The sequence below is a fragment of the Pituophis catenifer genome, unplaced genomic scaffold (genome assembly GCF_029215685.1).
Source record: "Pituophis catenifer annectens isolate HBS135680 unplaced genomic scaffold, rPitCat1.0.hap2 SCAF_1, whole genome shotgun sequence".
Lineage (NCBI taxonomy): Eukaryota > Metazoa > Chordata > Lepidosauria > Squamata > Colubridae > Pituophis > Pituophis catenifer.
In genome coordinates, this window is record NW_027256881.1 from 61,504,833 (window position 1) to 61,532,656 (window position 27,824).

Consider the following 27,824-nt stretch of genomic DNA (forward strand, 5'->3'; position numbering starts at 1 on the left):
TGTGAAAAGAATTATTTACAGATTTTGTATCTCATATATCTTATCTTTGGATTCCTGAGATTAAATGTCAGCTGATTCAGACGGCTGTACATCTAAGCCTTAAATATATAAATGATGGCTATCTACTTCAGTCATCTAATTACATTCCTTTGAATTTTAAAGATCTGATGGGAAATAATACCCACTGATGAATGTGAGCACACCTAAAATAATCAAAGGTAGGTTATGGTTTTCTTGGTGTTCCTGAAATTTACATGGAGATTCAATCCACATTTAGTTGAAAAGAAAAAAATAAACTAGTACAAAGAAGTTAGTTTTAATTTTGTAGTTTAGGTTACCAATACTTTTCTTCTACTTTTACCAGACTGCAACAGTGACATGCTTGATTCTAATTACTCTTATCTGCATCTCAATGGGTATTTCCAGAGACCAAAGCCCCTTTCTCTTAAAAGACAAATATACAGTGCCCATTCCAGTATCATCTTCTGGATGATCCCACTGGATTCCTGGAAAAAGAATCTGTCTTCTAGAGATTGTCTGAATCGCAGCATATTTGTTATGTGAATGTCTTGAGAATCTTAGTACAAACATAAGTTGTGTGCTATTAGTGAAATTTAAAATAAAAACAAGCTTTACTAGTAAAAAAAATGAGAATTGTTTAATTTTTATTTATAAGAAAAGGTATATATATATTCCCAGAGAAGTGAAATGCAGGATAGCCGAAGAAAAGATGTAAAGGTTGTGTATCTGATCTAATTTGAGCAGCATACAGTACCTGGGATTAAGAATCTTAATTTAAACGGCTTTGAATCATTTTTGCTGATTGCATTATGATAGATGGATAATACGCAATTTAAAAAAAAAACACCTCTTGCTGAGTGGGACTTAACTTTCAGTAAGTGGAAGTGAAATTAGCAAAATGAAAATGGAGTTTTGCAGACTACTAAGAAAATTTCTGCCCTCTGTTATTTTTGAAACTCTAAAGTCAATGGGTGGATTTGAAGGATGCAAGATTGACCTGTGGATGAGGCCCCTATTGTAGATGGGAAAGCTTGCAGTCATGAGGTACAATCAATTCAAGTCTGAGAATGTCCACAGGAAGGTTATTGCTATCCACACTGTAGAAGGTGCTGGAACAAAGAGTCTTGTTTCTGGCTGAGTACAGCAGGCGAATCGAGCTCTGCCACCCGCCCAGCATTCATCACCAACACTCGATCTGAGTCCAGTATAGTGTTCAACCTGGTAGAAATAAACACAATAGTATAGGCAGAGTGCCAGAATACCCCAGATATGCATTTGATGCTCCTCTTAATATAATCCAAGATTTTGCAGAGAGTGGATGAGATGGCCACAGTTTTTTAAAATAAGGTTGTTACGAGGCTCAAATAATACATTCTGGGAACAGGTATGTGAATTAGAGTTTTTGCCTATGTTTTTATTTGACATTGAAAAGATTTTAAAGATTAAACCGATGGCTTCTGCAGGTCAGAGTGTCAAGACTGAAAAATGTTTAAACTTCTTGTGACTATTATCACTTTTCAACTTGCCAAAGAACTGTTGGGAGGGAAGGGTGAGATGGAATGCAGAGGCTTCAGATTTCATCCGTGAGAGTCAAGGACATTTCTACAGGTGGCAGCTAAGACATGAACTGTTATCAAAACAAAAGAATGCTTCCTAACTGGACAACGTGACCTGTTCCATGGGAGGAGAGGTGAAACCTATTTTATAACTGCAAGTTTGTGCGGGAAAATTTAGAGTTGTTTTTGCTTTCCTCAATGTCAAAACGTATTCAATAAAGTTTTTCTTTTGGGATTTTAAAGTTCTGAAAGTGCCTGCTTTTTTGGGGTTTGTTAGTCGGATGATTCTATATAGGCACCAGATCTGTATAAAAGCATTACAATATTGACAGTAACTCCAGACATGTCACTAGAAGGCAAAATCATGAAACTGTGTCTCACTTAACTTTGGCTATGTCATGAATTCATTGGAGAAAACATTGTTTCTCCAATTATGTTTGGAGAGATAGTGGTAAAAGGAAACCCGTCTGTCAAAGAACATGGTAGCTGAATATCATCAAAGCTAACATCAGCCAGAGCCAAAGTAGTACAAGATCAGAAGATTGGAGAGACCTGGCCCATAAAATCATATGTGTTTAATATGTATTTTTAACATGTTTTTATTGGATTGGGACTGTATTTCTTAATTGTTGTGAGCCGCCCTGAGTCCTATGGAGATAGGGCGGCATACAAATCAAATCAAATCAAATAAATAAAATAAATAAAATCGCCAAGAGTCAGACTTAACTGAATGGATAACATCATCATCGGCAGTAAAATGATCCTCAGTGTGAAATCTTTTTCACACATTTACTCTGGAGCAGGATCTGCACTGGCACCATTTTCAGGTATGAGGCAAGATAGAGGTAATGTTTATTTAAAATACAATTGCTGCTCATTGGGCATAAGCTATAAATCGCACTGTTCATCTGTTTTTCAAACGTGAGCATGAGGCAGAGATCAATAGAATAATTGATGGAAAAAAAATGTATTTTTAGGGAGGTCACGTGTTTAAAAAAACATAATAGCACTGTAACTGATGGTCACAACTATTGCTGTGTGTATTGGTTGGAGTCTGCTCTGCAGATGCAGATATGTGAAGACCCAGTTTAAAATGTTTGAAAAATGTGAAAATGTTCTCGTGCCAATTTCAAACAGCTTTAAAAACGGAAAACTAAATTTCTCTTGGTATCTGTGGCTGCCCAAATCCACTCTAAGATGAGCTTTAGTGCAGTCTGATCTGGAAATCATTTCCCCCAATCAAGAGATATTAGGATCAAGCAGAAGCACTCAAAAGAAATGCTGGCAGGGAAAAACTTGAATTTTGAGGGAAAGCAGCATTAGGCAGTTGGCCTGGGTGTGTCAGTATCATGGTGAATAGTTGAAATGTTGGTGTAGAAACATTCTTCAAGATATTCAGCATAACATGATTTTTGGCCAGTCGCTACCCAGAAATATATAAGAAATTAGATTTTTTTTTCAGTTATACAGACTGAAGAGCCAAAGGCTAAAGAAGAAATAAAACATTACCTGTGGGCAATAGTTAAAACAGTTTTATCTGTAAATCTCTGGCGAATGGTCTGCTGGATGAGTCTGTCTGTTTTCTGATCAATACTTGCTGTGGCTTCATCAATGCACAAAATCTACGATTGAGACAAAGTAAAAAACATACTTCCAATACAAGAAAAAACTGATGGATGCAATTACTGTGAACCTTTTGGCATACAAAGCAAGGATCCACTAAATCCAAATGTGGACAGCGAGGTGCTTCTGGAAAATCTCAAATCATGAAGACAATAGTTCTTTTGGTTTTGCTCTTGATTTCAACCCAAACAACTTCTCTCCTGTGGAAATTCCATTTAGATATCATGGATCTGTTACCCATGAACAGGGGCTACATTTTGTAGCAAGAAATTATATTAATTACAGAGTAAGGAAAGTTACATTCCTTTTCTTGAATCTTGTAGGTAGCGAATCTTGAATTACAAGAGAACAATACCTTCTTTTCTACCCAGTTCTCCATATATATATATAGTTTTATAAACCTACATAATGCCGTTAATTGCTTTTTTTCCTAATTAAAAGTCCAGGACAACCTAGCCTTTCTTCTGTGTAGGACAGATGCTCCAAACTTGCTTCAACTTTTCCAGTCCAAGATAATGGTTTTGACACCTTCCAAGTATAGCAGGATATATAAAGAAAAAAAAAGACCACCATTCACCTTGGCCTGAGTCAAGAGGGCTCTTGCTAAACAAACCAGCTGCCTCTGTCCTACTGAGAGACTCTTTCCTCTCTCTCTCAGCTCACAATCCAGCCCACCTGCATGAAGAAACAAATGTGAGATTAAAATTTTTGTGCTAGTTCATTTGCACCCGAAGCTCAAGAGAGAGAAAACTGAGTTGCAGCAACTAAGCGCTGATAATATGTGCTTGGTGAAAAATCCCTTTATTACAACCTCTCTTTAGAACATGTATTCTGAACTGCAGTTGGGATGCCGGTCACTCTATCTGTAGAACAGATATCTACCTATCAGTTACCCCCATAGCTCCCTAATGTAAATGAATGAAGCTCAACCATTTCATGGATTTCATGGGGGGAAAGCTGAATTCTCCCCAAATTTATAAGGAAAACAGAAAAAAATACATAAAAATAGGAAAAAGTACAGTAACTAGAGAATGTGCATGCACGTTCGCTAAGCAAACCAAGCTTACAGACAGCCCCCCCACACAAATGCAAATAAAGCATTTATAGAAAGGGAAAAATATTAAAGAGTATTAAATACATAACACAGAAAGCATCCAGACATTTTGCAGTCAGCCATATCTTATGTCAGTAATGTTGGGTTTTTAACTACTACACTTTTAAACATTTCAAAAATAACAGCCCCCCCCCCCAAAAGTAGGAGTCTCCGATCAAGTTTCTTGGCATCTTCTCTTAAATATTCTGCCAGAAGACTGAAGCACTGAGTATTTTATGCAAATGAGAGAGACCCAGAGAGAGAAAAAACACTAAAACAGAAAGTGGAAAAAGTTGAACAAGTAACTCTTCCTCAATGATTAGATTTCTGGACATAAGGAGCAAAAGAAAATAGTCCACATTTATGGCATGATAAATTTGTGAAGAACAATCTATTCTTCTGCTCGTCTATTATAGAAAGTGAGAGAATGAGAGGAAAAGAGGGAAGGGTGAAAAAATAGGAAAAAGATCTGGCCTCAGATTTATTTATTTATTTATTTTGCTTCATCCAACACCATCTTGATACATTTTTCTGAATAAAGTTAACCTCCTTAAGCTCAAAATGTATCATTCTGTGGCAGCCTGAGAATCTACAACCCTGTGGGTATTTATTTTCTTTTTTTTCTACTCTGATCAGTTTTCCAACACCTCATAATCTAAAGGATAGTTTATTAGGCTTTTGATGCTCTTTGCTCCAGCAGCTCCTTTTTCTATCCCAAGCAAAAGACTCACCCATCTCTGTAATTAATGTGTGCAAGTGGCATTGTTCCAAAACTTGGTGCAAGTCATCATCCGTGTGTTGCTGCTGGGGATCTAGATTCTCACGGAGTGTCCCACTGAACAAAAAAGGGTCCTGGGGAATTATAGCCAATCTAGACCTAAAAATAAGACAGCAGGAAATAATAGAAAGCACACAACTGATATATTAAACAACCCTTTTGCTATCTCCTTAAATTGACTTCTCAAATGGATGCAAAGGAGTTTGAGGAAGATTGGCATCACCATTGACAAATTGAGGCACACTTAAGTGGTTTAATCTGTCACAGTAAAGTTTAAGAATGATTAAGATTGAGAACCATGGTACCAACAGCTAAAGGATTAATAACCCCTGGAACCTCAAGCCACTGTTGTTGAAAATGACTCACCTTAGCTCCTTCAAGCTTACAGAGCAGTGGTCAATACTGTCTAGGAGGATGTGTCCACCTCTCAGTTCCACCATGCGGAAAAGGGCCAGGAAGAGAGTGGATTTGCCAGATCCTGTACGTCCAACTATCCCTATCTTTTCCCCAGGATAGATAGTGAAGGTAACACCATCCAGGGCATTGGGTAATTCTGGCCGATAGGCTAATATTACTTGTTGGAATTCCATATGCCCTCTAACTGGCCAGTTTGGGGAAACCTTCAAGGAAGAAAAAACAATGTTAGAAATGAGCAGAGATTGCTACCACCTAATGTATTTTTTTCTGATCAATTACTTAATATCACCAGTAGAAATACAGCAAATCAAATCAAGGAGTACCATGTAGTAATGATTACTGCAAATATTATTTTGAGTTCTTCCCACTCTAGATGTGATAGTCTGGTGGAAGATGACTGGGCTCCCCTGCCCTCTTGGCACCAACTACTTTTCTACTGAACTTCTGCCCTTGTTGCAGTCTTCAAGATGATAGCATGGGCTTCATTCCTAACATGAGCTTCATTCCTAGAATGGAACTCTACTTTTCTGTGCTCTTCAGCAATTTACCAGGACTCATCCTTCATGCAAGATAGTCTACAGAATCTAGGAAATCTGTATCAAGAGATTAATTGAAATAGTTCCCTCTTCAGCTGTTTTTACCCTCCCTTCCCTCCTCCTCTGAATCCAAATTATGCTAATTAAAACAAAGTGAGTTCGGAAGAATGGAAAAGATACTATAGATTTGAGTTCACCTTCACCTTGTCTTTACAAGGTGAAGACCTTCAAGAAGACCAACTGTTTTTTCAAAGACCCATAAAAGCAAAAACATCCCAAAGCAATCACTACATTTGCATTATATGAAAACGAATACTCTACATCTAGATAAACAAATCTCTCCAATGATTTTAGAGCTGCAAAACAAGGCAGCCTTACCGGAAGCAGTTCCTCCTGAGGTTCTATGGGAATTTCTGTTGCATATTCTTCAGTCCGTTCCACGCTCACCATCATGGTCTCTGTCTGAGTGAAGCTGGTGATGAGTCCTGACAGCAAGTTTGTAACAGATAGAGCATAGGAAAGAGCCAAACCCACAAGACCTGGAAGGGCAAAAAAAGGCAAAATAAAACAAAACAGAAAACTTACCATCTGAGATAAAGCAGCAAATAGTAAGAGATAGTAATCCATCTCCAAAGGCGAAGGACAGAAAGGTGCCAACATAAAAAAAGTTTTCCTTGGAACTGCTGAAGTGATTCTGATATTAGTATCACGACTTTTTTTTTTTTTTTTTAGAAATAGTGATCCAGAATCTGATCTTTCCTCTTTTAGACACATGCTCACTGCTTGAAAAAAACATCCTGGTTCATCTACCTTAAATGCAGTGGTGAAATTCAATTTTTTTACTACCGGTTCTGTGGGTGTGGCTTGGTGGGCGTGGCAGGGGAAATCTCCATTCCCACCCCACTCCTGAGGGAAGGATATTGCAAAATCTCCATTCCCACCCCACTCTGGGGTCAGCCAGAGGTGGTATTTGCCAGTTCTCAAAATTTCCACTACCCGTTCTCCATAACCTGTCAGAACCTGCTGGATTTCACCCCTGCTTAAATGCCTTTAAGGTGATCCACTTTATGACTGTCATGACTTATGGCTCCATTACGGTTGTAAGATAGGAACTGCTTATTGGAGGCTACACATCTGTAGAATACCCTCGGTTTAAGACAGTCATACTAACTTTATAGAGTTGATTAGAAAGAGAAGCCTGCCATACTGAAAAAAAGGTTCCAGTAGTTCACTGCACTTTACCTGTTCTCACATGGACTTCATTTGGTTACAATATTATTTTTCTCTTCTTTTAAGGGAAAGATAAATGAACAGAAAAACCACCTGCCTGCCTACATATAAAATGCATGCTGATTGTATGAGCAAAAAATACTTTTCATTTCTTTTTCAGCATTCTTGGTACTATTATCCTTTCTTCAGAGAAGGGAGAAAAATCCAGAATCCATATGTCAGCACTTCAAGCTGCATTTACTCTAGTGCTGACATAAGAAGGAGGAGCGGAGGCGTCTGGAAAGGGACGTTTGACTTTTTACCTACTTATTTTCCCTGGAGATAATATCCCGTAGGAGATGGGGTGGGAAGGGGGAAATTCCTTTGAGTGGAGCAATAGATAGGGGTAGATTGACTTGGAAGATGGCCAATGAGTGCAGGGGAGTGGGGAACGGAAAGGGAGGGTTTGGGGTCTGGAAGTCAGTGTTGGCTACGATGAGTCGTGCTTTGAATGTCGTGCTTAATAAATGGGAGTTTTCTTCAAAGACTTTGTTTGAAATGCAATTTATCTGAGACGACCTCGAAACTTGACACCATATCTAATATCAATGATGAAAGGAACAATATTGTGAGCAAAAGAAAGAAGACTCAGTTGGCAAGGATGGCATAGATCAGTGATGGCTAACCTTTTTGTCGTCACGTGCCAAAAACGCTCGCGCCTGCATGCAACGGCACTTACACGCGCCCACACCCATAATGCAATGCGTGTGTGACCTCCCCCACCTGTGCGCCCCACCCCCGAGCATGCATGCATGCCTCCTGCATGTGCCTCACCCCCACGCATGTACGGCAGAGACCCGAAAATCAGCTGGCCAGCGGGAAGCGCATGCGTGGTGGACTTGAGCTGGGGCAACAGCTTGCGTGCCCACAGAGAGGGCTTTGCGTGCCACCTGTGGCACACATGCCATAGGTTCGCCATCACGGGCATAGATATTGGTGCATCCTTGCAGAGTCCATAATTCCATAGCTCACCTGGATCGCCCAGTTTCCGTTGGTGTTGGATGATGGCAATTCCTGCAATGGCAGTAACCACAGCAACTCCAATCATCTGCAGCCGAATATCTAGCCATTGCATTGCCGTATTGCTGGCAAAACGGCAACGCTGGTTCAGTTCCACCCGTTCTTGATTTTCTGTCTCAAACCTAGACTGGGTTCAGCCCAAAGATTAAAATTAGGAAGAATTTCTCATGCAATTGAAACAGCTCTCACTTAGCCACTTTTCAGGTCAATTTACACTTCCACCAGCTGAAGAGAAAAACTCACCTCCCAGTCATCCTGGTTGCCCGAATAGTGCTGAGGCCTGTCAAAGTCTCTGAAAAGTGAGTATAAATAGGTGACAAGGTGAGACTGTAGAGTCGCTTGAGTTCACGAGAGGTACGTCGATAATAAAGCTGGATGGAGTAGTAGATGGCCACCAAGGGCAGTAAGACTAGCCCAATCCAAGGCAATCCATAGGTTATCATCACCAGCGTGCCCAGCAGTCCAAAGATGTTGGCTAAGAAGATGTTGAGAAGAAAAGGAAGACTATCATCCACACAGTACAGATCTGAAGAGAAGCGATTAAGAATACGACCTGTTGGCGTGGTATCAAAGAAGGTCATGGTAGCCTGGCAATAGAAAAGAAAAAATATAGTAAGGCTATGGGCTTTTGGAATATTAGAATGTACTGGAAATATCCTAGTGTATTGCAATGCTATTTTCTTTTTTTTAATCTCTCTGCAGTCCCACACAGGACTATCATATATATATATATTTAAAAAGCAACAACATTCTCATGAAATAGGATTGTAAGGTCCCATTGGTACTTCATGATGTTTTTATTAAACAATGTTTGTTGTCCAATGGTCAAAGTCTGTGGGATCATATGAAAGCAGACTCCCATTCAAAGGGGGATTATGTGACTAAACTCATCTAAAAACAAGATAGCTACGTCCACTTATAAAAGTCTTGCTGGCTACCAAAATCAATTATTTCAATTATTTATTTCTTACATAGCACAAGGAGCTGCAGGGAGCTCTGACAACATTCCGCGATAAGCAAGCATTCAGAAAATCCCCAAAAGGGCAAATAATTTTTCTCGGAACTGTAGAGCCAATGAAGTATAATTATAATACTATAAATAATAATGCTATTAATTAATGTTTTCCTACTATATGTAAAATAACAGGACAATTAATTTTCAAAAATCTAAATGTTTGAAAAAAATCAATTTTTCTAGGTCTCAATTTTTATCTTCCTCCCTTGTTCCTTCTTTTCCCAAACAGAGCTCCCAGGTCATTACCTTCATCACCCGTCTAAGCAGTCGGTTGTGAATGATAGTCGCAGCGTGAATGGTGCCACAAGCAAAAAGAAAGGCCCGCAGGATGGTGAAGACTGAATTTACCCCAGCAATGCAGCCGTACACAGTCAGGTAAAAATTCACATTCAAAGTGCTATTTGAAGAGATGGAGCTCAAGACTGGAGAACTGAAAAGACAGGTAAAATCAGTTTGGAAGTGCAATACTCCTCCAAGTCAGCTTCCCTCCCTGTTTTGACCAAATGCAATAACTCTCTCCCAGGAGGGCAGGAAGGGAATTTCCTCCCACCAACAGCACTAAGTACCTCCTACTTTTAGTTCCTGTGAGGAGGAGGAATTGCTCCACCTGTGCCTTCTTACCAGTCTGGCATTCAGATTCAGGCCTAGGAATTTTTGGAAATTCCACGTTCACTCGAATCTACTCACTTCAGGGACTGAGGTCAAGCTCAAGTTTTGGCCAGTCACATTATCTAATCTTTTCTACCTTTGAAGACATCTGAAAGATTCAGTCAAGTTTATAGAGGAATTTGCAACAAATGGAAAAAGTCACTGGAAGCATGATTACTGGAATCCTATACAGTAAGTAGTCATTCCAATCCTCTCCACTGCATACATGTTGATTCCCATCAGGTTTCAGGAAATATTGTGCATCTGCCCTATTCCTTGCTCCCTCCCCCTGCAAGTTGCTCTACCTTGCTAATGTTTAGCTAGTGTTCAGCTTCTTAATCATAGCAAGAAAAGCCATGATGTGACTGAGGTTTTCCCTTCTGCATTCTCAATTCACTTCTACTTTCTAGAGGCAGTTTGGGAGGAGGACAGAAAAAAAAATGCCAAGAAGAGAAAGAATCTTATTCAATAGCATGTATGTTTGGGCAGTGAGCAGATGCAAATAAAACATAGCCAAGCTCTTTGATTGACATACATGAGTCCGTGATGGGAGAAGAGCAGCAGAGATGAAGAAGGAAGGGCTGCCAAGCTGCTGATGGAGTTATTTTCAGTATGAGGTAGGCTGGATATCCAGTTTGAGAGCCACCAATCGGAAATATTCCTAGAAGCTGCAGAAATGGGTAAGTGTCAGTAAGTGAGGCTTTATTTATTTAAATAAAAGTTAAGCCTATCTGAATGACTTTGAGGTAGGGAACTCACCACAAAGCAACTCCTGCTGCCAATTTTAATATAATAAAGAGGTCCTATGAAAGCACTTTTAATGTGCCTCTACAAACTGTTTGAATAAATGCTGAATAGACCATATTGGAAAATGATTACTGTTATTTTTTAGTTGTATTATAACACTGTAAGTGGCTTTGAGTTGTCTGATTAAATAACATAGAAGCCACTAATAAATATATGTGCATGCCACAAATAAATTACCTTATGTGAAAATAAATTTTAGCAACAACCTTTTCCTGAATTACGTGGAACTTTGTGGAAGCCTGTGGCTTATTCAGACTTGCTCACATAATAGGAAATCATTTATTTCTGAACCAATCCACACAGTGGGTTCCCTGGAAAGAGGCTGGAGAATCAAAATTTTCCTATACTGTAGATTATAAAGCTGTTAAATACAAAAACTGCGAGTAAATCACTAGCATTATTCTATTACCACAAAGACTTAATATCTATTATTGATCTTTAAAAGAAGAAACTTCAAACTTGAGAATTGCAAGTTATGTCTATTTTATAGGTGGTTTATATGTTTGTTATATTTAATTTATAGTCTACTCAATTCCCAAACAACTGTAGGTGGTTTATAATTAAAAACCAATTCCTCAAAAAAAAATTACAACAGACTAGAAAAGCAAAGTACAAAAAAACAAAAGCAAAGCAAAACCAAGGAAAAAAGGGGGAGGGGGAGAGAGGGAATTCCACAATCATTCTGTCCACAATGCCTGGAATAACTATGAGGTCTTCAACAATTCTCATAATCGATGCAAAATGCCCAAGTTTCTATAAAGATGTCAATTTTTTTGAACCAAAGGTTCCGAATTACTGAGAAATAGCCAGCAATCAAGAGAAGAGAGAAACCTGAACTGGGAAGGAGCAATGTTATAAGCTTACCCTGCATGAGCAACAGTGAAAGGAGTATGGACAATGCTAGGCAGCTGCCAACAGCCAGCCAGTATGCCCTGTAGACTTTGAAAGCCACTGCCCCTTCTTTTTTCTCTTCCTCCTGCTTAGGAAAACAGTTTAATTGTGCTGGCTCTTCTTCCTCATCCTCCACTTCATTGCATTCAGCGTCTATTTTGGAAACAGGAATAATAATACCAGGAAATAGGAATAACAATAATAGGACACTGGGGGTTCTCGACTGGAAACTTTGCACAGTATCTGTATGACAAAATCGCTCAGATTTGGGAACACCTGGACTCTGACTGGGTAGATTCAGGGGGGATGATGGAGGCAGGTCTTGAGAATATTATCTGGGAAGAGTTTGATTCTGTGACTCCCAAAGACGTGGACAGGATACTGGGTAGACTGAGTGCAGCCACATGTTTATTGGACCCGTGTCCCTCCTGGTTGGTGCTGGCCTCCCGGGAGGTTACGCGAGGCTGGCTCCAGGGGATTATAAATGCTTCTTTGAGTGAGGGTGTCTTTCCCGCCGCCTTGAAAGAGGCGGTGCTGAGACCTCTCCTCAAGAAGCCTTCCCTGGACCCGGCAGTGTTGGCTAATTATCGTCCAGTCTCCAACCTTCACTTTGTTGCGCAGGTTGTTGAGAGTGTGGTAGCACGACAGCTCCCTCAGTACCTGGATGAATCGGCTTATCTGGATCTGTTCCAGTCGGGCTTCAGGACTGGGTACAGCACGGAAACGGCATTGGTCGCATTGGTTGATGATCTCTGGAGGGCTCGGGACAGGGGTTGTTCCTCTGTCCTGGTCCTATTAGACCTCTCAGCGGCTTTTGATACCATCGACCATGCTGCACCGGTTGGAAGAATTGGGGGTGGGGGGCACCGTGTTGCGGTGGTTCTCCTCCTTTCTCTCCGACTGGTCACAGTCTGTGTTGGCAGGGGGGCAGAGGTCGACCCCGAGGCCCCTTGTATGTGGGGTGCCACAAGGGTCGGTCCTCTCGCCCCTTCTGCTCAACATTTATGTGAAGCCACTAGTTGAGATCATCCGTGGTTTCGGGGTGAAGTACTACCAGTACGCTGATGACACTCAGCTGTACATCTCCACCCTGGACCACCCCAATGATGCCCTTGAAGTGATGTCCCGGTGCCTGGAGGCTATACGGATCTGGATGGGGAAAAACAGACTCAGGCTCAACCCATCCAAGACCGAGTGGCTGTGGTTTCCGACATCCCGATATAGTCAGTTGGTGCCATCACTGACTATTGGGGGCGAGTCGTTGGCCCCCACGGAGAGGGTTCACAACTTGGTGTCCTCCTGGACTCACAGCTGTCTTTAGAAGGGCATTTGACGGCTGTGGCCGGGAGGGCATTTTATCAGGTTTGCCTGATTCGCCAGTTGCGTCCCTTTCTGGATCGGGACTCGTTAAATACGGTCACTCATGCCCTCGTCACTTCCCGCCTGGACTACTGCAATGGTCTCTACATGGGGCCCCCCTTGAGGAGCACCCAGAGGCTCCAGCTGGTCCAGAATGCGGCCGCGCGAGTGATAATGGAGGCGATGGGGCGCTCCCATGTGACCCCCCTCCTGCGCAAGCTGCACTGGCTCCCGGTGGTCTTCCAGGTGCGCTTCAAGGTTTTGGTTACCACCTTTAGAGCGCTCCATGGCCTAGGACCGGGGTATCTACGAGACTGCCTTCTGCCACCAGTAGCCTCTCACCGACCAGTACGCTCCCATAGAGAAGGGCTTCTTAGGGTGCCGTCGGTCAAACAGTGTCGACTGACGGCCCCCAGGGGAAGAGCCTTCTCTGTGGGAGCACCTGCCATCTGGAACGAGCTCCCCCCGGAGATACGGAGGATTACAGACCTGCGCGCTTTCTGCCGTGCCCTCAAAACATTCCTATTCCAGCAGGCCAGCCTGGCCTAACCTCTTTTTTAAACTGTTTTTAAATTTTTTAAATTTTAAATTTGTCTTATAAATTTGGGGTGTTTTACATTTTGTTTTCTGGGCCAAATTATTTAATTGTATTTTAATGGTTTTTTAACATTTGTATTATATGTATTTTATCTTTTGGCTGTTCACCGCCCTGAGTCCTTCAGGAGTAGGGCGGTATACAAATTTAATTAATAATAATAATAATAATAATAATAATCATCATCATCATCATCATCATCATCATCACCCACTCCCAAAACCTGAGGACCTTATAACTGCTGTAAAGCTTTAATCCTATTTTATTACTCAGAAGCAAACTACATCCACCCTTTAATGTAGACAGCAAGTAAGATATCCAGGTGGATGTACCTGGATACCAATACCTGAATTCTATTTCTTTGTCAGTCATTTTTTTCCTGAAATATATGGCCTATCTTTCCCTAAGGGCAATCATAACTAGTTATTCCTAAACTTGTAACCAAAAGGCTTTGCAGATAATGGTTAACTCAATACCTATTATTATTATTATTATTATTATTATTATTACTACTACTACTACTACTACTACTACTACTACTACTACTACTACTACTGCACCACCACCACCACCACCACCACAGGATCCAGATGTCTTTGGTGTTCTGTTGTGCTACTAGTGCAGACATACTGCATTTCCCTAGTTTATAATCTATAATGCTTTCTTCCTGAGACTTTCCTCAAATGCACATCAATTCAATCTCAAAGGTACTTTTTTTTCAAGAGGCAACTGGACTTTCTGGTTTTTCTTTGAAGACATTTCGCTTCTCATCCAAGAAGCTTCTTCACCTCTGAAGAATTGAACTATGTCAAAATTGAACAGCCCTCTCTCAACGGGGGTGGGTGGTGGGTGGTTGGGGAATACAACATCATCTATCTCCAATCTACAACAGTCCTTTCAACAGTTCCAAGAAGGCTCCACACCACTTTGCACTACTTGGGTGACCCTGATGACACGGATAAACCTCCAGGTGACCTTAATGACCAGTTAAAGGAATGCAAATGACCAGCTGTTTGCAAGGAATATAAATCCTTCCATTCCCCACCATCCAGTCAGAGCTGAAACAACTTGGATGAGAAGCAAAATGTCTTCAAAGAAAAACCAGAAAGTCCAATTGCATCTTGGGAAAAAAAAAAGATCTTTGGGATAACCATGACCTGGATGACTGAGAATCTCCACAGACACATCAATTCAATAATAAGGACTAATGGAATATGGCTGTTGCAGGATCATTAGCATCTACTGGCATTACTAATTGCATTTTCCCCCTGAAACCTGAAGCATTTTTGTAATATATTTTCATCTAATTTACAAAATAACAAAACATAGGTTACCGGATTCTATTTTCATCAGTGATATTGCTTCAATTTGTGAAACTAAATGTTTCTGAAAGTTTTTAGTTCTTGGGAGGCCATTCATACTTACTTCCTATCCATCACATATTTTTCCTAAATTTGTATTAAGCAGAGGATATGGCAGAAGTAGAAGGTACTCTCATTCCCCACATGATTTCAAGAGGACAAAATATCTGAAGCTCTGTTTCCCCTCCAAAGAAATGTATTTTATGCACATAGAGATTTATTTTACTTATTGGGAAATCACCAAGATTCATTAGCTCAGCTTCCTCTATCTATACTAGGAGGATTCTCAAGATGGCTATACTGGCTTGCAATTCTGGCAGTACAACTACAATCTCAACACATTGGAAGGTACCTGATCAAAGGAAGAGTGGGCTAGTGCTTCCTGTCTCCACTATTACGTTTGAAAGAAAACAATAAATAAGCCCTGTATGCTTATCTATCTTGTGGCCTCAACTGAGTTCCACTTTCTAAACTAGCTTTATTCTCTACTCCATTATCCCAGACTTATATTGTTTTGATTGATTTCAACAAACCCATTCCTGTACAATGATGAAAATACCTAGTACTTACTTGTGTCCTTCCTTCTCTTGGTCATTGCTCCAAGTTTAGGGACAGCTTCTACCAATGGAAGAATGATTGTTGGAGTACCTAGAAAAATAGGAAGATTTTGCTATGTTTAAATTTCCGCTATGCTTCTTTCTTAACAGCATTTCATTATCCTCTATCTGAAAGAACTATATTTCTATTGAAAAACCAAACTCACTGGATTATGGTCTATTTTAATTTTTATAAAATAATTATTTTTTTCTTTTTTGAGGAATATTTGTTCCATTCCACGTTAAGCATTTCTAATTCTTAATCCTTTCTAATTAGAAATACATATAGAGAGAGTTTTATTTTGATGTAAGCTTCCGAGAATCACCTTGCAGTGAGATGGGTAGCAAACAAATTTAATAAATCAACAAATATAAACAAACAAACATCCATTTCATTTTCCTGTTGTAATTGTTAAGTCTTTTGTGTGGTGTTTTATTAGCTTTTCTGAATAATTCCCTCATCCTTAATTTTATTGGCTCACCAGCATATTTTTGTCCCTTTTTCTATTATTCTGGGTATGCTTGGTATGAATATGAAAACAAATTCTCTATTATGTAGAGCAATTAATTCAGTATTTTCTCTTAAGCCAATATTTTTACTAAATACCTGTGCATTTTGTTAATTGTACTTATTGATAATGAGCTTTTTGTTGGAACTTACAACACAGCAAAATTTGAAAAGCCCTCCAGGCAATTTTAAGAGCCATCAGAATTGAGAAAGAACCATTGATCCTTCTTTATAAACATGCAAGAGCTGATAAAAAGCTCCCAACAAAAAACAGGAGTCTGGTTCACATTATGAATTCCTTTTCTGAGGTAAGTATTTCAAACCCTAGGCAAAGAGAACAATAGAAGGCATCAGGCTTTACCTGCCCTGAGAATTCTGCCATTATCCATTAGTACTATCATGTCAGCATTTTCCAAAACCTCAATTCTGTGGGTGCAAAGAATCCGAGTTTTGTGTCTGAGAATTCCTAGGATACACTTCTGCATAAGGTGATTAGCTACATCTGCATCAACAGCTGCTAGTGGATCATCCAGAAGGTATAATTCTTTCTCCTGTAGAAAAGAATGATAACGTCTGAGCCCTTTCCCACCCAGAATTGTAAAATCTCTACCTATCTAATTTAATCCAACAAACTCAGAATAATTCAGATCCTGTTAGCCAAATAATGTTGACCGTTGGGAACTAGAAGACAGGCCTTCTCTATTGTAGCCCCTTCTTTGTGGAATACTCTTCTTGACAGATTAGAATTGCCCCAACCCTATTGGCCTTTTGTAAGGCTTTAAAAACTTGGCAGGGTACAGGGTCTGGGGCTCTGAATGTGTTAAGGGCCACATTTCTTGGCTTTACTGTTAGTAGGTTATTTTGGTTGCTGTATACATAAATTAAAATAATAAAACAATCCAAATAATAGTTTCTCTTAACTGTTCTATAATTGTAAGCCTCCCAGAGTCACTTTGCTGAGATGGCTATAGAAACTGAATAAATACACAAATAAAAACCACCTAGGACAATAGCATTCATCCAGTCCTTTATATACCTGGTAAACAGCTCTAGCAAGTGCAATACGAGCTTTCTGTCCCCCACTGAGGGTGACTCCATTCTCACCCACCTCTGTCTGATCACCTGCTGGGAAAATCTAGAAGTTAAATAGATAAATTATAATTAACAGAACAGTTGGCTAAATAGATGCACTGAAATAAAGACAATTATTCAAAACTCCTGGATGCTTAATTCATAACTCCATTATATCAATAGGCAACATGTAGGCCAAAGGTCACATATGTCATGAACACTTCTTCTGTCAACCCCAACAGTACATCAATGAAAATTCAGCAGCAAACTGCCATACGGTAATGCCACAATTTCTTGCCATTATAGGATAGGCAGGGGGAACACAGGAAATAAGTTAAAACTTGGAGATACTTAACATAGCAACTCCTGCCCTTTGGAACAATCTTTTCCCAGATATAGGGTTGTTCCTGAGCACTGTTCCATCTAATTTCTGACGTGCCATGTATGAGAAAAAAATATTTTGTGCAACTTTTACCAAGCCAAGTATAAATTTGTGCACCACGGTATGAATATATAAGCAAATTGAAAATACCTGCGCTGTAATAGTAACATACTAAAATGTTTACATACTTTTTTGGGGGGAGGGAGGTGCTCCATGTGTAGGAGGCTCTGGGGCCCTCAGAGGAAGTTGTGGCGGCACTAAGTAATACTTGCTTGCTTAATTAATTAATTAATTAATTAATTAATTAATTAATTAATTAACTTCCTTGAAGAACCTATAGGAGTTATTTTGTACATTATGGAATACTCACATTCAAGTCATCAGAGAGAGCACAGGCATCTATTACTTGCTGATAAAATTGAGCGTTGTATTCCTTCCCAAAGAGGATGTTTTCACGGATGCTGGTGAACTGGATCCAGGGCTCTTGAGCAGCCAACCCAAATCCTTTTTCCAAATCCCAAACATAGACCTGTTCACCTTGACTACAAACATATCAGCAGTGAGGAAAGGGCATACAAAATGGCTATCCAAATGATTATGGGCAATGGGGCCGGTTAATCTTTACATTCTGCAAGTTCTAAGCCTTCCTTAGTCATGAATGCCAGCTGGGAATCTTTGGGCAGCCCAACCCACCTTGCAGATTGTTTTTTGTGGGGAAAAATAGGCAGGTTTACTAGGTATATTCACCCCCTAGTGAATATGCATATAGATATATATATAGGGATAAAAAGATGATGAGAGAGAGAAAGAGAGACCCCTTGGAGATTAAATGATATTGTGGTAATGGGTATAACTAGAAGCAATTCCAACCTATTCCTGCATTATTCTTAGACAGCACAGTTGTGCATCACAATAATTTAACAAGCTGACTCTTTAAGGCAGTGACATCTTTTAAAGAGTAATGTCAATAGCTACATCCTTTTTTGGGCTTCATAATTCTGAAAACAGATGCTAATGCTTTAAGGAGTCTGCCCATTAAAGTGATTCTTAAAACAGCAGCATCTTTTTTTCAGGCTCACAGTTTTAAAAATGACTGCCATTATGTCTGCAAAAAGAAGTGGTCTGCTTTAATGAATTGTAGAGAGATGCTGGGGTTTTGAGATCCAAACGGGACATCTACAGAATCAGAAGATCATAAGTCACTTTTTTTCAGTGCAATTGCAACTTTGGTCACTAAATGAACTGTTGTAAATTGAGAACTACCTGTATTGAATCGTAACAAATTAAATAATGTAATGAGTTCAAAGTTATACAAGAAGCAGGTTATGACTATTTACCTACTAAGTTCTCCAGTGATAGCTGCAAGCAGTGTGCTCTTCCCACATCCAACCTTCCCAATGACCCCTACTAATGCACCCTAGAAAGAAACATCAAGATTTTCACAGATTAGCCTGCAGTCTTCCTCTGTTATATTGCAAACTTTAATTCATTCATTCAGAGCGTGTCCTTTCTCTTTCCATACAATGAAAGAACAAGAGCACCTCTCTTAAGTGGTCTAGATTGTCTTTATAATTCCCCCTAATCACTTACCTTTGTCACCAACAGATTCTGTATGAAAAGTTGGCCTCCTCTTGGTACATGAGATTCAGAGGTTTCTTTGCTTTCTGGGGACCATGAAAAGATAGAATTGTGCATTTCCAAGGCAGAAGATAGATTTGAAGGACAAACTGAAACAGAACAGTACAGCTGTTATAAAATCTGTAGCTAACAGTACACTTACAGATATAATAATATATATGGATATATATGCAGATATAATTGATTTCACACATAGATGCACATACCTTACCCAAGATTTAAGATTTTTTTCAGACCTATTTAATGCCTTTTATAAGAAACAGGCATGTTCAATCATACAATGCAAAATAGGTTCAGCTCGCATATTTAATTTTTCTTGCCGTGATGAATAGATTTTCCATATAAGAGATGGATTTTCCATATAAGAGATGGATTTTCAGAAAAAATGGGCTCTGGTTTTTAAAAACATGGGAAGAGAGGAAAAAAAAGAAAAGGGGGGAAACCTGGATTTTTGGAGCATTGGTAAGCATGAGTGATTATAGAAAACTGCATTGGGCCACCAAGTTGCTAATCACATTAATATTTTTTTTCAGCAAACATAATCTTCAAGTATCTATTCTCTCTTTTCACATTTACTTCACATGAACCAGAACTGCTACTGTCATTCTGCTGTCTCATCCCACCATTTATTTATTTTTCTTTATCACTGTACCTCTGCTATAGTAAGCATGAAGATCTTGGTCTGTGAGCTCTAGAAAGTGCTGGATTCGATCTAGGGATACTTTGGCTTCCAAGATCCCATTCAGCACCCAAGGGAAATTATTGAGGGGAAGAATGAGCATCCCGACAAGGGCCAAAGCTGTAAAAACCTATGGTGGAGAGAAAATAAATAAATGAGAGGTAACCCTGGCATTTGACCAAATGAATACAATACCACCTTGACACAGCAGAAAATGAAGCAGCAGAAGCAAATGCAAATATCTGTCTAGAACATGACAGAATTCTTGTTCTTAGATGGCAAGAATATGGAAATTAAATTAAGAAAATATTATAATGTTGCCAAATGGAACAACCACAACAGCAATTGCAGGGGTGGGCTGCTGGGGGTTCACAGAGGTTCGGGAGAACTCCTAGCTAAGATTCTGTGCAGTTCGGAGAACCCCCAAATCCCACTCCTGGCTGGTCCCGCCCACCCCTCCCCTCCCCTCCCCTCCCCTCCCCTCCCAGGAGTCCCCATGCGGCCCATTTTAGATGCAGGTAATTGCATGGTGCGCGCAGAGGCTCAGGGAGACCAAAAACAGGCCTACCGGAAGTTCAGGCCTGTTTCTGGCCTCCAGAGGGCCTCTGGAGCCTGGGGAGGCCGTTTTTGCCCTCCCGGGGGCTCAAGGAAAACCTCCAGAGCTGGGGAGGGCTAAAATGTTCCCCCTGCCGTGGTGCAGGAGGCTGACTAGGCCACGCCCACCATGGCTATGCCCACCCAGCAACCGGGGGGAGAACCCCTTGCTAAAATTTTTGTAGCCCACCCCTGAGCAATTGTGACTGACCAGCTACAGTACATATAAATATAATTCTGGAAGTTGTGACTGTTTTTTTACATGTACATATTAAGTTGCTCAAGAAGTCTAAACTACACTTTATAACATTTAGAGCTAGAAACGTATTCTCAGATTGGAGGAACTCAGATTCTGAGAGTTACAGAATTAGAACATGGAGCAGAACTGATAGAATTCAGTCTTGCATGTCAAATTCCATATACTGTATTGGCAATGTCCCCTCGAGATGACCAATTTGGATCACTATTGCCTAGTCTCCACCAGTCTTATTGTTTTAGGAAAGTTTATTGAGAGTGTGGTAGATTACAACAACTCTACATTATATGGATCCATTTCAATATTCAGATATGGGCATGGGTTTTGGTAACTTTCAGTTTCATCAATTGGTGGCATCTTACAAAAGCTAAGAGTACAAGACACTGTTTTGCAGTTTTTCTGCTCTACCCTGAGGGGGTAGTACCAGGTGATGGGTTGGAGAGAGATTGAACAGGTAACTATTCACTTGTGGGGTACTCTCATTACTCTCCCCTCTGCTTTTAATAAGCTATTGGGAGAGGTTGTTAACAATTTGGGGTAGTTATACATTGCCACCTCACCAAACTCACAATGTAATGGACTAGATCAGAAGAAACAAACTGTAATGAAGACATCAAATGAAGCAGTCTATTGCCTGCTCCAGTAATAACTCTGGAAAGCAAAGAATTTATCCTGAAAGAATAGATAGCAATAATAGATTATTGCTAACTGGAAGGGGGAGCGGGGAGCTTGCTGACATTTGTCTGGTGCACAAATTTCTGAAGAATAAGGCCTTAGCAACAGTAACCTGGGCCCTTACTATCTCTAGAATTGACTTTTGCAATGTGGTTTACATGAAGCTGCCTTTGTAAGCTATCCAGAAACTGAATTTGGAAAAGAAGGCAAAAGCTCATCTGCTGGCAGAAGACAGCCACTGATGTCTTATATTCTATTGGTTTTGCGCTGTCTCCAATAAGCTGTAATACAATTCAAAATGCTGAATTTAGTATATCTGGCTTGGCAACTGGATACTTTTGGGTTCAGCAGATAGAACTAACCCATCTGGTGTGTTTGTGGCAAAATTTGTGGCAAAGTTTGTGGTTGAGAGTTCTAGTCAACTGAAAGTAGTGGGCTAGGAGCTTTATGTTTCTCAGCTTATACTCCATCCCTACAGCATAGCTTATCCCTAGAGCCAGATGGTAACCTCCCTTGATGATATTCAGGAAGGTCATAAAACTGAATTTTATCACAAAGCTTTTAATTAGTATTGGATATTTATGATTTTTTAAACTGGGTATGGTTGAGTCATACAAACACCACAGTATTTGTGTATATGTATTTTGGATTAATGGTTTTATGTTCAGTTTTGTATATCTGATACAGCACTACCTCTCCCCCCGGTTGCTGGGTGGGCATAGCCATGGTGGGCGTGGCCTAGTCAGCCTCCTGCACCACGGCAGGGGGAACATTTTAGCCCTCCCCGGCTCTGGAGGCTTTCCTTGAGCCCCCTCGAGTCACAAGTTGATGAATAAGATAATAAACCACTGGCAGTCCTTGTGTTGTTAGTTAATATATAAACACTGCAGTCAAGCACACAAATAAGGTATTCTGTTGATGTTAGCTTTCTTAAATAATGTTTGTGTGTTCTGATCACCAAACATGGAAATGAACAAGTCACTAATGAATAACAAAGAGAAGGATTGGGTCAGAATAGCAACACTTCTCACCTTGGTGGCAGACAGCTGGTGTCCTAATAAAACATAGGTAATGAAAATGACAATGGAGACAACCACAGGCAATGCAGCCCAGAGGTAGACACACACAGCATCAAGGTATTTAATTGCTCGCAGGCTCTTCAGTTCCTTGGCTCGGCATGCCTTCACTTTAGCATCAAAATGCGGTTCCCAGGCATAGAACTTGATCACTCGCATGCCACCCAAGAGCTCAGTCATGAGCTGAAAAAAAAAGAAAAGGAAGAAAGCTGGTAGTCAAAGAATCATAGCTGGTATGTTTATTCCATGATGTGCACTCAGAATCTTTCACTACAAGTCGTCCTCAACTTATGACTGTCATTGAGCCTGGCAATTATCGTTAAGTCATGATGGTTGTAAAGCAGGCCATAAGGTGATTGACCTGATTTTTACAAGTTTTTTTGTGGCAGTTGTTAAGCAAAAGTGGCAGTTGTTAAACAAGCCTATTGTTTGCTATGGGGTGGTTTCTGCTGGAAACTAAGTAGATGCCCGTTTTCAGCAAAAATATCATAAATGAAGCCATGTGACTGTGGGATGCTGCAAATATCTGTAAATGCCGTCTGGTTGCTGAGCACCTAAAATGTCATATGTCTGCAAGCCCATTGTAACTTTGAAACCAGGTCATAAATAGCTTTGGGGAGGGGGTTTCTCATGATTTTGAAGATTGCTAAGTGACCAATTTTAAGTTGACTACACCATCTGTACAGGGCAGCCTTCAGCTGATTGTATCAGGCACAAGGGAACACAAAACATATTTCCTTTCTGGTGCTAGTAAAAAACAAACAAACCAGTGAGCTTATCTGTCTGAGAGGCTTTAAAATGGAGGGATTAGCAACCAAAAGATTTTGTGCAGCTGTTCTTTCATTTCTGCAAAGAAAATATAATGGAAGAAATATTTCAAAAGGGTGGGAGGTTGCAAACAGAACAATTTCCTCCCATTAATCTGTCGGAACCATTGCACAGGAAGAGTCGAATTAGGAAATAGCCTAAATTATTATAACCAAAGTACCCAATCCTTTCAATGTACATCTGAAAGTCTTTGGGCTGGAATGTCCCTTTGGGATGAATATTTTTAGTAGAGCGCACACTTCGCATACAAAAGATATTAACTTCTGTAATTATCTCCAGAACCATGATCTACTAGAGATGTAGTAGCTTTGGGATTTCCTGAATGAAGTAGATGTCTTCATTCATGTGAAAGTTGGCATCTCCCAATTCTATGAATAAATCTGTTTCGTGTGTTGAACCTGGAAGGCCATGCATATATTACAAGCTGTTTCTGTAGAGTCCACATTTTGTTTCTAAAGATGCTCAGTGCTAACAAGCTATTTCAGTGACTTATAGTAGAAAACCTGAATAGCACCTCTTCTGATTAACATGAATCACATCCTACTTCTAGAAAATTCTCCAGTGAAAGCTTTATCCAAAGCCTTGTCCTCAGGAATAAAACTGGGCATGAGCTCTGCTATGTACTTGTGGAATTGATGATTTCAATGTCCCTTTTCACTTGGAAACCTGAATTTCTATCTGAACCAAATGTAGACCTTTATCACTGGTAGGACAGTCTTTGAGTCATATTACCTGATCAGATACTGTCTCCTGGCTTGTATTGCTGAATCATTGCAAATTGATAAATCACATTAGACCTGGTTATTATTTCTTTGTTTTTGTGGTTAGTTGCAAAGTCGTGTCCGACCTATCGTGACCCCATGGACAACGTTCCTCCAGGCCTTCCTGTCCTCTACCATCCTCTGGAATCCATTTAACCTCACGCCTACTGCTTCAGTGACTCCATCCAGCCACCTCGTTCTCTGTCGTCCCCTTCCTCTTTTGCCCTCAATCTTTCCCAGCATTAGGCTCTTCTCCAGTGAGTCCTTCCTTCTCATTTGGTGGCCAAAGTATTTGCGTTTCATTTTCAGGATCTGGCCTTCTAAAGAGCAGTCAGGGTTGATCTCCTCTAGGACTGATCGGTTTGATCGCCTTGCAGTCCAAGGGACTTGCAGGAGTCTTCTCCATTATTATTTCTACTACCTAGCATATTTTTATTATTAATACTTAATAAACTTAAAGCCAATCTTACTTTTTTTGCCCACTATTTCTCATTCTTTTTCTGCACTCTATATAATATGTTGTTTACCCCAAAAGGGAATAGTGTGATGGGCATACGGGTAGTCCTCGACTTACATTTAGTGACCATTCAAAGTTACAACAGCACTCAAAAAAGTGACTTATGACTGGTTTTTGCACTTACGCCCATTGCAGCATCCCCATGGTCACATGATCAAAATTCAGACATTTGGCAATTGACTCATATTTATGATGGTCACAGCGTCCTGGGGTCATGCGATCACCTTTTGTGAGCTTTTGACAAGCTAAGTCAATGGGAAAGCCAGATTCCCTTCACAACTGTGTCACTAACTTAACAACTGCAGTGATTCACTTAACAAGTGTGGCAAGAAAGATAATAAAATGGAGCAAAATTCACTCAACAAATGTCTCACTTAACAACATAAATTTTGGACTGAATTGTGGTCGTAAATCGAGGACTACCTGTATATGCATCTACCAGAAAAATTACACAGTCATATATTTTCACCTTACCTTGACCCGTACATCTTTGTGCTTCAGCATCTCCTTGTTTTTCTTCATGATGCAGTTAGCAATAACTTTATTAATGGGCACAAGTAGCACAGCCAGAGCCAGTCCACCCAGGAAGGCTATGCCTACCTGCTGATATAAAAGGTAGAGAGTGATAGCAAACTGAAAAGGAAGACTCCACAGCTCATGGAAACTAAAGCAGAAGTTGACTAGTCTATCAGTGTCCGTGCTCATAAAGTTGACAATTTCACCTGTGGTGAAGCTAGCCAGGCTACTTCCATTTACCCGGAGAGCTTTCTGGTAGATGGCTGAAATAACCGCAGTACGTACAGTAAGTATAATTTTGTTTATCTCATAATTAAACTGATTACGTAAAATGGCACCAAGGAAGGAACTAGCAAAAAGTCCCAGTGCATACAACACTCCATGGCTAAGAGGTTCTTGATGTGACTCCATAAAACTGACCAACAGATTTAAAAGCAGAGGCCCGGAAAATCCCAAGAGTCCACCGGCCAATTTCAGAAAGCCGAGACTATAATAACGTAGGCCAAAAGCTGCATGCAGCACTGAAAGGAGATGTACAGGTTTGTGAGCATTTTGAGAACCTGCTGGAAGTTCATTTTGTCTCAAATCGAGTTTGGCAAAGAAGTGGTTTGTGGAAGATCTCCTTTCGTCTTCTGAAGCAAGAGCTGCCTTTTTCAGCCAACAAGAGTAAAAGTGTTCACAGACTTTGCTGGCCTGCAGTCGTTGAGGGAGTTGATAGACATCTTGTGGCTTATTCAGCTTCCACTGGTAGCCACGCTTTATAAGAGGGTTCATCCAAGCATATGAGAAACGTGACAGCCAGCTCTCCCCATCCTCTGCCACTGCCTCCCAAGTGGATTCAGAGAACTGTGAAGCTGTGATCAAGGGTTCATGCTGTGAAGGGTCATTGATGGAGAAAAGGTCTTGCCTATTGCCTACAGGGATGATATACCCAATGAGACAGAGAAGTAGAAAAGCTAACTGGAGGCAGAGAACCGTGAGCCTGAGGGCTGTGGCAAGTTGAAGGGGCTGCTCACCCAACTCCGTCTGGCAGCGCCATACCAATGTGATAACAAGAGATGGGACTGGAAAGAAGGCAAGGATCGGTAGGACTGCAGGACCACGGCTGAAACTGCACGGAGATCTGTAGAGAGCAAGAAGTGCCAGGCTGTGAGTAAGCCATGCCAATGCAGCTGTGCCACTTGTTAGAACTTTCAGGCAGAAAGGATCCAATTTCTGTGGCCAAAGTACTGCTGGGATTATATCAAGGATGGACAAACCAGCAAGGATAAAAGATGCAGCAATTCTGCATTTCCATCCTGGTCTGTATGCACATTGTGAGCCAAAAGTCCTAATAAAGGAGAAAAAAGAAAGCATTAAATTGGTATTAGTATTCTTCTAATATCCTTCCCCCACCTCTATTCTTGAAATGGTATATTTCTCCAGTTTCTGAAGTGAATGATTCAGACAAAAAGCTGCTCTTTCTAGTGTGTTGTTTGAGAACATTATTTAATGAAAAAAGAATGATTAATCTCTTAAATTGTGCTTGTGTAGATATATATTTGAATGTTTTATCAAAAAAATTAATTTATGTGGTCTAAATTAAGGAAGTTTCAAGGACGTCTAATCCTAAGTAAGTTTTCTTGTGATTGTATTGTTAATGCATTTCAGGCATTGAAGCACTATTGGATGCAAAATTTAAAGCAATCAGCAGGGAAAACAGTGATAAGATCAGTGGAAACATCTTTCAGAGCAAGAAAGCTAAACAGGAATTCTTCAATAATATTAATCGTGCAATTGTCAAATCTTATTCATGGACTTCTGTGTAAGGCTTTTGTTTATGTTTTCCTCATTATGCTTCCTTTTTTCTTAAAAAGAAATTTGTCAAAGAAAGAAAACCCAAAAAGCAGCATAATGTTTTTTGAAGGTTGGTAAAGAATTCCTCCCCCAGAAAGTTATTCAAGATGTAAAAAAATGAACCTTCACTTAATCTGAACAGATTTGGTCAATCACCAAAGTCAGCCTCTCTTTGGGAAAATAATAGCTTTGTTTGCAAATACTTAATTGGGTACATTGAGGGAGATATGGTGGGGTGTCAGGTAAGTATGTTATACATATTTTCCAAACCATATCAATGATCATTTTAGCTAACATAAAATGTTAATTAATAGATCTTTTTTTGTGGCCAAATTAATTGCTCTCATATATAATGGGCATGTGTATGTATGTATGTATGTTAGTAAGTTATTAGTAGTATGCATAGAAGATAGCAGCATGCAATTATTTCAAATTACATAAAATATGTTGTTTTATGAGTGAGGAGTTAATTTAGAGACCACAAAATACCTTGGTGTTCCTATGTAGCAGGCACTTACTACAGCAAGGATGACATGAGGAGCCACATTTAAGAGCAACTGGTTAAAACAGTGTCCAACATTGCTATGAACCCATAGAGGAAGTGGATCTATGGAACTAGTCCCACACAGATCAGCCAGAACCTCTTCCATCTTACTTCCAGGAAAATATAACAGTCAAGGAAAACAATTCCTGAAGAAAAACAAAACAATAAATCAATATTAAGCAAGTATTATATTGTTTTAACTGTTGTTGGTTTTACAGGGGCCAGAGTCACATTCAACTAAATGGATTAATTTGATAAACAAACAAAATATAAACAAATGTAAAAGTTGAGAGAAATGAAGGCTCCCTGCAATGCATAAGGATTGATGCCCAATTTGGTTTGATAGAAGCCCTTTAAA

General features: G+C 40.0%; 2 protein-coding genes across 2 annotated transcripts in view; one reads left to right on the forward strand and one right to left on the reverse strand.

The window, feature by feature from the left end:
* LOC139308714 (zinc finger protein 318-like) overlaps positions 1-9,641 on the forward strand; it is a 35,805-nt gene extending 26,164 nt beyond the window's left edge. Inside the window, exon 6 of the transcript XR_011599743.1 lies at positions 9,558-9,641. The gene's annotated coding sequence lies outside the window, so the exon portion shown is untranslated. The remainder of the gene's footprint in view (positions 1-9,557) is intronic.
* ABCC10 (ATP binding cassette subfamily C member 10) lies at positions 442-27,572 on the reverse strand. The gene is made up of 24 exons (XM_070932495.1): positions 27,412-27,572; positions 25,749-26,416; positions 25,045-25,649; positions 22,420-22,647; positions 19,837-19,993; positions 19,137-19,273; positions 18,884-18,963; positions 17,917-18,088; positions 17,130-17,228; positions 16,455-16,644; positions 15,560-15,637; positions 15,322-15,341; positions 14,449-14,473; positions 11,648-11,809; positions 10,512-10,644; positions 9,575-9,758; positions 8,557-8,900; positions 8,266-8,435; positions 6,403-6,563; positions 5,438-5,691; positions 5,025-5,170; positions 3,778-3,875; positions 3,087-3,199; positions 442-1,239 (listed from the first exon to the last, which is right to left on the reverse strand). Exons 1-24 carry the CDS (start codon positions 27,570-27,572, stop codon positions 1,110-1,112), a joined length of 4,515 nt encoding a protein of 1,504 aa, XP_070788596.1. The 3' UTR covers positions 442-1,109.
* Between the last annotated feature and the right edge of the window lie 252 nt (positions 27,573-27,824).